The sequence below is a fragment of the Syngnathoides biaculeatus genome, chromosome 7, assembly GCF_019802595.1.
Source record: "Syngnathoides biaculeatus isolate LvHL_M chromosome 7, ASM1980259v1, whole genome shotgun sequence".
Lineage (NCBI taxonomy): Eukaryota > Metazoa > Chordata > Actinopteri > Syngnathiformes > Syngnathidae > Syngnathoides > Syngnathoides biaculeatus.
This window is the reverse complement of record NC_084646.1, coordinates 14,432,792-14,445,074: the sequence shown is the minus strand read 5'-3', so window position 1 is coordinate 14,445,074 and position 12,283 is coordinate 14,432,792. Positions and strand designations below refer to the sequence as shown.

General features: G+C 43.0%; 1 protein-coding gene across 2 annotated transcripts in view; it reads left to right on the top strand.

The window, feature by feature from the left end:
* The window catches only part of tle5 (TLE family member 5, transcriptional modulator), a 45,502-nt gene extending 34,221 nt beyond the window's left edge, over nucleotides 1–11,281 (top strand). Inside the window, exons 5-7 of one of the 2 annotated variants that reach the window (XM_061825544.1) lie at nucleotides 4,247–4,309; nucleotides 4,743–4,817; nucleotides 7,687–11,281. In XM_061825544.1, coding sequence (XP_061681528.1) covers nucleotides 4,247–4,309; nucleotides 4,743–4,817; nucleotides 7,687–7,911 — 363 coding nt within the window. In that variant the 3' untranslated portion in view covers nucleotides 7,912–11,281. Of the gene's footprint in view, nucleotides 1–4,246; nucleotides 4,310–4,742; nucleotides 4,818–7,683 lie in introns of both variants that reach the window. The other variant, XM_061825543.1, reaches the window with a different exon arrangement.
* Nucleotides 11,282–12,283: the final 1,002 nt, after the last annotated feature.

Sequence of the window (12,283 nt, the reverse complement as noted above, 5' to 3'; positions counted from 1 at the left end):
ATCACAAGTAATATCATTGTAGTCTTTACAAGTGAGTGGGTGTATTTATTTGACTTGGCTCGTAATGGAACCCAGTGCTCCGTCTTAAAAATCTGATTTGATGCAAATAGGCAAATTGACATAGCATTTACGTATAACTAACCTCCGAGTCTTCGGCATAAAACATGACACGCTTCATTCAGCAGGTCAGTGATACACTAACAAAATGAAAGTTGTTCTCCTGCAATGTATAAAGCACTGATAATAATTCAATCAAACTCAGAGAAGATACTTCTCCCTCACTTACCTTTGAACATATAGCCTTGTGTTTGTTGATATTGTCCACATTTAGTTGTACGTGTGGTCTACTGTGAGCCTTAATCCATCGTTGACACTTTGTCAAATGTGTTTTAGGCTTTAGAAAATGAATCAAGCGGGCCCCTTGTAACCTTGCAGGATATCTTTCGTCAGAATTGCACATTCCCCAAGACCATTTTCTTCGTAACATTAACTTTTCCAAGCGCACGCTACTGACAACCAGCATTGCTTGTGGGACAATACGGCAAAAGGGGCTTGTCAAGCCAGGGGTGAAGACAATGCGGCTTTCTGATTGGCGATTATTGTACAAGTGATTGACAGGTCAGAAAGGTCCATTCAAAGGGTCAGTGCGGCCTTTGCATGTTCTCACCATGCTTGCGTGGGCTTTCTCCACATACTTTGACATTTGCCCATCCCTGACCTATGTCATGAATTTTCCCTTTTAAATTTAACTTCAGAAATAATTCATTTTTACACCTAAAGGCAAATTTATTGAGCACCATTAGTCATTCATTGCGGAGGCCCCGTAGCTCTGCAAGTGCATCTTATAGATAACGTAACGCAAACACGTGTTCCTCTTTGATCCCCCTTGTGAGCTTTTTTTTTTTTTTTTTTTTTACTATTATGGCTTATTTAAATTGCGATTTAAAAAAAAAAAAAAACAGCAAAGGCTTCTCCGGCTGGAATTAACGATCCAGCGTTCGATGTCCACTTTTCTTCTTTTCTGATGCGTACGATATCCTGCTGTTTCAGCGAGGCAAAGTGGAGAAACAACACTTGAAGAAGTCTGCCATAGAACAATGAGCAGGGAACGAAGGAACAGGAGAACAAAGCTCGGGAAGATGATAGGGAGCGCAGATAAAAGCGGCGTAAAGGCGGTGGGAAAAGTGGAATATTTGTTAGCGTTCGGCGAGTCCCACAGAGACTTTTTCAAGATGTCTGTCTGCGTGCGTGCGTGTGTGTGTGCGTGTCTGAGCCAAGCAGAGCGCTTGATTGGAGGAGGAAATCGCGCTCCGCATGCCTAATGACTGCTACTCTCGCCTCATCTCGCCACCAATTATGCTCTAACGCCATTAGCGCTCATTTGCATATCTCGCTCGGATTGGGTGATTAGCAGCCAAATGTGATAATAGACCCGCATGTGAGGACGATAGCAGGGATTGTGCACTATTCGTGTGTGTGCGCGTGTGTGTGTGCGATAGAAAGTTTGAGAAGGTCAAAGCTGCTGTTGCTCATACGAATGAGCGTCTGCTTGGAATCACAAAATGGCTGTTTCCGTGTACTGTGTTGCGGTTTTAAAGCAGGTCTCAAACTGGTGGCCCGAAATGATATTTTTTGCGCTTCCCACCTTAATATGAAAGTTTAATCTTAGTGCGGCCCTCGAGTTTTATAGGAATGGCACTTTTATGGGGTTGTGTGCGGAGCTGGCGACCCAACCAATCATGGAGGGGTATATGGCCCCCGGGGCGTGACATTGATCGGGCTTGATGCAAGCGGAGAAACGTTTTTCTAAAAAAATTACAGCAGTGTTGCTATGAGGAGTTTTATTAGTAGTATTCTACACAACTTGTTGAGACCACCGTCCTTTTTTCTCCTTTTTTTTTTTTTTAAATAAAAAGACGTTTGAGAAGATTGGATTTTCTTTTAAATTTCAACTTGATATTCGTGCATGTGCGCCGAGGTTGCGGCCCAGCTGGAGCCGGATGCTGGCTCAGCGGCCCCAAGTTAAATTGAGTTTGAGACCCATGCTTTAAAGCAGGTTTGCCCAGACTTTTTTATCCCAAGATCTACTTTTCATGCAGCCACCCTCTCGTGAGCTAAGGGGGGGGGGGGGGTTGGGGGGGGGGGGGGGGGGGGGTTATGATGATGCTCCCAAACAGTTTTAAGGTTAATGTTATGTTGCCTCCTATATTTAAAATACAGAATTAGCTTTTTGTACACTGTATTGTCTGTGCTCTCAACCTGGATCAGGCTGTGCCAAGGTGCAATTTTAAAATGACACACCATCTCATCCTGCATGTTCTACTTTGGCTTCAGACCAGATCTTTCCCACTCAGAAAAGAGAAAATCTCATCCAGTTTAACCACATTTTCTTTGATTATTCTCATACGCCGACATTGCATCTTAAAACAACAGCATTTCTTTTTTAACTTTCTCCATTAATATTGAAAGTAAACATAAGCAGCATGTCTAGCTCGTCTTTGCTCTATGTTGCCCGGACTGTGTTGCTAACTAAAGCAGCGGTGGTGGACGCTGTCATTATAAAACACATTGATGGGCTGCGTAAGTACCGTAACATTTGTAATTGAGTGTATGTCAACGGTCGTTGTTAGAGAAAGTTCCGTGTACTTCCTAAACGAAACCAGTGGCTTCTTCTTTTCATTTTTTTATAGTACGTATGGGAATTGTGTCATTGGATGTAACAACCAGTCATCCCTCACTCATTGAATCACATTGCAAAATGCCACAAACTGAATAGCTGTATGTTATACTTTCAATTAGCATTTAGAGACTGCATCAGCGGTGCACAATTGCGCATGCGCGCAGTTTGGAGGGAACATTGGCTGATGTCTTTTTTTTTTTTTTTTTTTTGGCACTCCAGTCGATGGCGATCGACGCATTGAGCACCCCTGGTTTAGAGGGTATAGCTTCAGTTTTTTTTCCTCCACTTTTCAACACATCGTATACGTAATCACGTATCAGTCACTGTGATTTGACAGGTGCGTACGCGCCTGTGCACCATGGCACTCCCAAATCTGCACAGTCGGGCACAAAAAATCACGCGCATAAAATTTGTTACGAGTAGAAATACAGAGAAAATTGAAAGACATTTATTTTGTGTTGTCTTGACCAATGTTCCCTCTAAGCTGCACAATTGCACACTTGTCACACACTTTCAGCGCACATGAAAACCGATCCAGCACAGTGAACCACAACCGAACATCTTTTTTTTTTTTTTCGTTTTTTTTTTGTTTTTAACACTGTAGCACACAGTCTCTAACAAGCTGGCACTCACCCTACTTCTACTTCCTAGTTTTCCTGACACCGCCCCCTCCGCTCTTAAAGGGGTACACTCATAATTACAAACACAACACACACCCGCAACTTTATATCTGCAGGCGTGACTGGTGGACCACACCCGTAACTTTATATCTGCGGGCATGACTGACCTCACCCAAACATTTTTCAAATGTGAGTGACTGACGTATGTAAAAAGCAACAACAATATTATGTAGGGCTGCTTACATGTTGCTGCTTTGTGCAATGGCTGTTCTCGCAGTATGTTTGTCTCAAAAGTATTCTGTCAAATGGCAGCTCCGACTTCTTCTTTTCCTTTTGGCTTGTCCCGTTAGGGGTCGACACACCGTGTCATCTCAGATGAACGGATATTTGTTTGGCACAGTTTTTACGCCGGATCCCCTTCCTGATGCAACCTCTCTGCATCTTAGCCGGGGAGAAAATGGCAGCTCCAACTACCGGAGTCAAATTTCTTGCGTGTTTTTGCCATACTTGCCAAAGTAAAGATGATTCTGATTCTAATCTTGCTAAATCATGCTAAACATTAACGTAGTCGTCTAGATTTTTACTTGAATGCACGACGTCACAGAAGAGCTAAATCACATTTCACAGAATTGGCCACTACCGGGTCGAGCTGAGACGAGCAGGCCAACTAGAATGGGAACAAAAACAGGAAGTAATAACTGCAACTGGCCACAACATGTAATCAGATAAAAATGTCTTGGTGAAGCAACATGCGGCTCTCTGTTACCACCCAGGAATATTTTGGGATCACCAAATTACAGCAGCTTTCGTTTTAGCGGTCACAAGAGTTTGAAGACGTTTTCTCTGTCCAATTTTTCCTCTTCCTCTTGGTGTTTGCTCGTGTTATAGTCATGTATGATTTAGTGCTTGTCTCTTTAACAATAACATCTCCCCTTTTCCTCCACAGGCTGAGATCGTAAAGAGATTAAACGGGATCTGTGCCCAAGTCCTCCCATATCTGTCTCAGGAGGTATATATCTCCCCCCAACACACACAAAGTTATGGTCCCGGCTAAGACCCCCTAGCATCCAGGAGTGACATCACTTTCATTCCCTTCTTGTTACCCCCTCCACTGCACTGACCTCTTCCCTCATCGTTTTCCCATCCCCAACTACCATATGTGTTTGTCTTCGTGTGCAATAATAAATGGTTGTGAGATTCAGATAAGCTGTGTTCTTATCTGGTCACCAGGGGGGTGACCATCACCCATTACTTCACACCATCCATTCACTGATGTCAGACTAGGGTTTTTCTGTGTGTGTGTGTGTGTGTGTGTGTGTGTTAATAGCTGAAAGGTTGTAGGGGAACTCCTTTGCGACGCTTAATATTGATCTAACCCGTCCACCCCTCTTTTCTCTCATTGTGTCCCTCCCTTTCCTGCCACCCCCCAACCTGTGATGCAGCACCAGCAGCAGGTCCTGGCGGCCATCGAGAGGGCCAAGCAGGTCACCCCTCCAGAGATGAACTCCATCATAAGGGTAGGAGGATCTGGCCCTCCCTGTGGGATGGGCAATTTCTTGATCATTTCTGTGAATAGTGCATGACATTATCATTTTTTATTGTTGTTATTTACTGACACTTATTGCTGGTCCGATGTTTGAGGGTGCATCACCTACTTGTCTCAAAACGGCTTTCCTCACTAGTGACCAAATGGGCTAATTAAGAAAGAAATTCTCATAATATTAAAATATGTTTTTTGAGAGGAAAAATCCAACCTATTATTTCCACTTTTTATCTTGGAAAAAGTGGCGGCACGGTGGCTCAGCTGGTAAAGCGTTGGCCTCACATTTCTGAGGTCCCGGGTTCAATCCCGGACCCGCCTGTGTGGAGTTTTAATGTTCTCCCCCGTGCCTGCCTGGGTTTTCCCCGGGCACTCCGGTTTCCTCCCACATCCCAAAAACATGCAACATTAATTGGACACTCTAAATTGACCCCTCCGTGGATGTTGCGCAATCCGTGTCACTGACCAATCAGACGCCAGAGATCTGCATCATCTCAGACTCAAATCTCAGACAACGCTGGCTGGATGGTCCAGTATAGCTTCTGTTGGCGTTTTATCGCGTATTTGGGTTCTTTAACAATAGATATGGTTAAGAGGCGTAGTCACGGACTTTGTAATAGTGACGACAGGTATCCTGAAAGGCTAGTTGGTGGAGTTCAATTCGTACCCTTTCTAAAACTGAAGACCCAGTACGAAAAATGTCTTTGATGGATAAAACTTTGAGGAAGACCGCATGATCAACTGAATCCATCAACCGGAAGAGATATGTTTGCACGAAGGTAAACCCTAAATTTGATTTTCTATACATGTCTCATATAAATGAATTAGCAGTTCTTCGCTTGCATAACATAGCTAAGTGTGAATGATTGACACACTTGATCTATGTTGAGCGATATTTTGCGATGATCTGACTGCACAAACGTGTCGGTTTGTTGCTGGCTAATTAGCTAAGCTAAACCGGACGAGCAGTCCTAAAAGCCTTCGACGTGCACAGAGACACCAAGACTGAAGGAAGGATGTTTGAGGACACTAAAGTAGTGATTGTCGTACTCGGTCGGGACTTGCGTAGGTTCGGCACTAATTCAAGAATAATTATTGAGGGGAGCGAGTGACGTTACACAAAGAAAACGAGAGAAACAACTCGTAAATCAAGCCTCGCCTTCTTTTCCTTCATACGATGGTTCACAAATGGCTATACAGATGCATATACAGATTCTGCACACAAGTGTGATATGTAACACGAAAATAGGAAACTGTCAATGACGAATTCGTCTTTGGGTTATAATATATTATGTGGCTTCTCGGTCTTCCTCTGACTCCGGAAAGATCTCGCGCTAATATCAATGGTTTCTCCGTCGATATGCATGTAAATACCATTGAAATACCGCTCGCTGAAATACTTGAAGCCCTGCTGTCTGCTTTTCAACGATATTTCGCTGTTAGTTAAGAATGCGAGTGAGAAATCAGCCGGTAAATCGGACAGTTTCGCTCTATTCCTTTCTTGCTGCACCGGTATTTTTGCCAATTGTTTGTCTGACGTCAGCGCATGTGACGTGACGTCACTTCAGGAGGCGTGGTTAAGTGCCCTGTACGGAGGGGTCAATTGCCCAAAGGTGTGATTGTGGGTGTGGCTGTCTCGATGTGCCCTGCGATTGGCCGGCAACCAGTTCAGGGCATACCCCTCCTCCTGCCCGTTGACAGCTGGAATAGGCTCCAGCACTCCCTGCGACCCTCGTGAGGATAAGCGGTGAAGAAAATTGATGGATGGATCTTTGAAAAAATGCAACTTTATTATCATTGTAAAAAAGGGTTAGAACATGACTCTTTTTCATATTAACACTTTCTTTTGCCAAATCCAACATTTCAACTTGAAAAATACAATTTTATTCCTGTAATATTGAATTTTTCTCGAGTTGTTTTTCTTCTTTCTCTAAAAATGTTGTCTGACTTTTTATCCAAAATCTCGATTCTTAAACTCTTCTCATAGTGTTCTAAATTGATCTTTTTGGAAAATTGTGAATTCATTCACATATTCTTGTGAAAATAAATCAGAATTTATTGTGGTGTCACAACATGAGCCCAAAGATTTAATATGTTGCTTTCAGTCAGTTGAGATGTCACTTGAGTGGATGCAGCCGTTAGTCTTCTGTTGCTTTTGGCCTCTGTTGCACTTTGATGCATTATTTACAAACACAATATGTGTGAGGATCAGCATGCAAACACAATTTGTCACTTAGTATATATATATATATTGTCTCTCTATTATTTATATAGTCAATTGATTTCATTGGAAGGGGGTGGGGGGCTTTTGTGGTGGACATGTTTACCTTGTGATGTTGTTTTGCTTATATAGAAGGAATGTATACACAGCAGCTGTAGAGCGTTAGCCTAACAGTTCTGAGGACCAGGGTTCAAATCATGGCCCCGCTTGTTTGGAGTTTGCATGTTCTCCCCGTGCCTGCGTGGGTTTCCTACGGGCACTCTGGTTTCCTCCCACATCTCTAAAAAACATGCATTCAATGGAGACTGTTAATTGCCTCCCAGGCGTGATTGTGAGTGCTGATGTTTGCCTCCATGCGCCCTGCGATTGGCTGGCAACCAGTTCAGGGTGTACTCCGCCACCTGCCTCTTGACAGCTGGGATAGGCTCCAGCACTCCCGTGGCCCTCGTGAGGATAAGCGGTCAGAAAACAGATGGATAGAAGGAATGTATAAGTCCAGGGCTTTTTTTTACCGTCAGTTTGTAAAATGTATCGGAAAATTGGAACTCAAGTCTCCTTCACTTCACATATTCTTTTTGTGGGCGTGTGGAGTCTAAGTGACGTGCGCTTGTGTTCCGTGTAGCAGCAGCTCCAAGCTCACCAGCTGTCTCAGCTCCAAGGCCTGGCGCTGCCCATGACCCCCCTGCCGCTGGGCCTGAGCCAGCCCAGCCTGCCCGCCGTCACCACCTCCTCCGGCCTCTTCTCCCTCTCCTCTCTGCTGGCCACCCAGGCACAGCTGGCCAAGGAGGAGAAGGCCTCGCGCGACGCCGCCGACAGCCACCGCGAGGAAGACGGCGACAAGTCTGACTAAGCAGTGCACCCCCAGCTTTCTGTCTGTATCTATAGCTCTATTCTTTCTCTCGTTCTCTCTCTCTCTCAATTTCAACGTGGAACCCCCCCCCCCCCCCCCCCGCCACCCCCCAACTTCTGCTTTCCACTGAGACAAAATGGCCTCTGAGCTTCTGACGGGACTCCAACTTTCTTATTTCATGTTTTCATCTATCTCTTTTTTTTTTTATTGAATGTTTTATTGATGAAGCTTCATCCTCTTTATTCTTCCCTCCTCTCGCCTCCTCTTCTAGCCATGTTCAACGCGACTGGCGCTGCGTTCAAGACTGCTGGGAAGTAGGAAAGCACTTTTGGGAAAAAAAGACAGGCACGATCATCAGTTCATCCATTCTCAAATTAATTTTGGATTCATTGGGAATAATGATAATAATGGAAGGCATTTTGCATTCCATTCCAAAAACGTGTTTCATTGAACCAGTCCAGGATGGACCACGCTTCCAGCTCCATGTAGTGATAAATGCTGATATCCATTACAGCCAAAGGTCTAGTTCAGGGGGGCCCCAATATCTACTTTTCAAGTATTTGACCTCCTGCGATCTACCCTTTTTTTGGGATGGGGGTTGGTAATGACCATGTCCCCGGTTTGAGACCGCAGAGAACTAACTACCAATGAGCTAAAATTCTGGGCCACCAACACAGCTCAGCAACAATGTATTGCATCACCCCGTGAGCCAATCTTGCACAACACAACGCAACACAACATAATTAAAAATGTACATTTTTTTGCCGACTCGCACTGAAGTCCGGCCAGTTGCTGTCTACAGTCAGCCTCAAGCACACTTCCAAATGTTCATCACTTAGAGGGCGGAACGGTAAAATACTCCTCCTCGCGTTCCCTATAAAAGTGGTTTGTTTTTCTCTTCTTGCATGGTCCAGCTCCCCCAAGCATTTTTATAAGTTAAGTTTAAAGGGGAAATCCACTGGTTTGCATGAACAATGTATCCAATAGGTCATGTAATATGTACTCTATTTTGACAAAGTGATGTTAAATCCTCTCTCATTTAATAGTGTTTGGAGAAGAAAACAGGTAATTCACTGACCAGCTTGTTAATTTTGACAAAGCTGCAGTTACTTTTTAGTGGTGTTCCGTAACCTAAATGTCAGAAAAATGCACATCACCGATAATATTAGTATTAGTAATATTAGGGCTGACGTCTTTTTTTTTTTTTTTGGGGGGGGGGGGTCAGATGTCATCCAATCTACCAATCCTACTGCGTCGTGCACCCCTGGTCAAGTCCATATCAGCATGACATTTTAATACTGAAATTTCTTCTCTCACCAAAGTGTAGGTATTTAAATTTGCAGTAGACCTTGCTTCGAGTGGCGTTCCAATGCACTTTGACACTAACCCGAGGTCTGAAATGTCAGTTTTTCACAGTTTTCATGAACGCAGCAGCCACGGTGAACGCCAGAATTGTTTGTCAGGCCTCTCATACACTTAATTTTTGTTTTTTGTTTTTTGAGTACGATTGCATGTGTCGGAACATTTGAACTCCATTGCAAACCAGAACAAAAGCACCTAAAGAAGCATGTAAATGTTGATTTGGGTTGTAAGTGTAATTGTCTCAGTTCATAGACTCTATTGTTGTCCAACCAGGCAGACATTCAATAGCTGATTTTATTTGAAGTCGTTCGCTACCCAAAACAGCAGCACCTACAGAAGAATGTGTCCCGCCTTCGTGTAAAAGGCTTAGGCAGATAAATAACACGTCTTTTGTATTAAATGGATGGAGTATTAGGGTCACACTGGGGCAAGGGGTCATGCACGACAAGAATAATGTTGTATTTTGTTGTCTTTAACCTTTTTTTTTTTTCTTTTCCTTTTTCTGATGTTACAACCATTTTGGGATCTCTAGAATATAATTTTTTTTTCGCCCTTAATTCCGTGACATTTTCCCTCAAAGGAATAGCCCGAGTTAGCTGGGATAGGCTCCGGCACTCCCCCGACCCTTGTGAGGATAAGCGACTAAGAAAATGGATGAATGCATTTCCTGGATTTTCTCCAAATAACACAACTGTTCTCGTAATATTACTGCTTTTCTCTGGGGGGGGGGGGAATCACAATCTTGAATTGATTATTCTATCAAATTTGTCTTCATTTTTTTTATCCTCACCCCTTCGTCGTCTATTATTTAAACACGTCATTTTTACGTATTATTTTAATACCTTTCTCAGAACTATAAAGCTTAGCATTTTAGCATTTTCTTGAGAGTTATGACTTAATGGGGGAAAAAAATACATTATTTTGACACACACGCAGCTTCCAGTGTGTCGTTAATACTCCTGGGTGGCAAATAAAAGCGCCTCGTTAAAGCAGCGTGTATGTTTTGTGTGTGTGTGTGTGTGTGTGTGTGTGTGTGTGTGTGTGTGTGTGTGTGTGTGTGTGTGTGTGTAAAGACAGCAGGGGCCAGCGTGTGTATTGCTGTCCAAACAAAAGGAGGACAAAATCCATACATTCCCCTCGTGTTGGTATGATTGTGTTTGCGTTCTATCTTATTGGAATAACGTTTCTCTGCTTGTGAATGCAGTGCATCATCTTCCTGCCTGGCTTTCATGTAGTGATGTCACTCAAAAAACACACACACGCGCGTCAATGCATGATCCACAGTGGGAAGCAAATTTCCTAAATTTTCTTAAAAAGCATTTTTTTTTTTTTTTTTTGGTCATCACTGCATTTCGCTTTGCTGTGTTGAATTGTATATTTTAGTGGTGGGAATCCGAGACCACGTTACACGAAGCTGCCATATTAAAATCCAAATCTCATAATCAACTGTTCAAAAAAAAACAAACAAACAAAAAAAAAAAAAAAAACGGGAAAAAAAAAATTGCTGATCATATAAAAAGAAACATTTTTTTCTTACATGTAGGGAAAAAGGTTCCCCCAACCCTGAAGTATAAGTTCACGTAGCTGGAGGTCGTCTCGTTTACTTCTCCATACATAAAAAGCTTTATGTGTATATTCCGGATCATTCTTGCTATTGGGAAGGGTTTACAATTGCAGTACTTTTTGCCCCTTTTTCCTCGCCCTCCTCGCGTCTCCTGACTTTCTAGCTCATAGCGTGAAGCATTGTAAGCTTTGTAAGGTCTTTTTTTTTGTTTTTCCTTGTTTTTTTTTTTAAATACTTTTGTGTATAATGTAAAACCTGAACGTGAAAATGTTTTGTGTCCTACATCATAACTACATTTAAACAACAATGGAAAAAAAAAAATTGGAAAAAAAAAAAACAAGGAAACTATTAAAAGTACAGCAGACATTTATGTGAAATAATATGAAATGTTGTGCATTAAGGAAGGACTTCTGGTGCCTTACAAATAAAGTCAATCAAATCATAGCCGACTTTCCTTGTGTTAGTTCATTTGTTTGTTTAAAACACACAATTCACTTTTTGGGCGGCACCGTGGATCAGCAGGTAAAGCGTTGGACTCACTGTTCTGAGGACCTGGGTTCGATCCCGATCTCAGCCCCGCCTGTGTGGACTTTGCATGTTCTCCCCGTGCCTGCGTGGGTTTTCTCCGGGCACTCCGGTTTCCTCCCGCATCCCAAAAACATGTAAAATTAATTGGACATTCTAAATTGCCCCTGGGTGTGATTGTGAGTGCGGCTGTTGTCTGTCTCCATGTGCCCTGCAATTGGCTGGCAACCAATTCAGGGTGTACCCCTCCTCCTGCCCGTTGACAGCTGGGATAGGCTCCAGCACTCCAGTGACCCTCGTGAGGAGAAGCAGCTAAGAAAATGGACGGATAATGCAGTAAATACGATAGAACTCCTGATGATGTCCGTGCCATCGGGCCAGATTAATGCATCGAGCGGGCCCTAAAATTTTGCTGCTGGGATAGGCTCCAGGACTCCCCACGACCCTCGTGAGGATAAGCAGCCAAAAAGATGGATGGATTTCACTTTTTGTCTGACTGTCTGAAATCAAGTCAGATTAAATCTCCTGTTTTAGGTCACTCACTGTTCTTTATTTGTTTTTTGTTTCCATGTCTCTTTAGGAGTAATGGTTTTATTCTCGGTGAGTGGTCTTTCAGCCCAGATTTTTGTGATCCTGACTAACCTGAAACAGAAGACGTTTTGCCTGATTTGACTTCAGACAGTGAGGGGGGGGGGGGAGTGTGTTTTTGCAGTGTATGTAAACTTCTGGCTTCGACTGTGTGCGTGTGTGTGTGTACTGTAAATTAATTGATCTAATCACAGGTTTTTATCTAATGATGAAGACAATTACAATAGGAAAATTGGTATTTTCTACGGGGGGAAAAAATGAACTTAAACTTGAAAAATGATGAATATCTATAGAAAATACTTTTGAATCAATTTTGTAATCACAAGCATACGG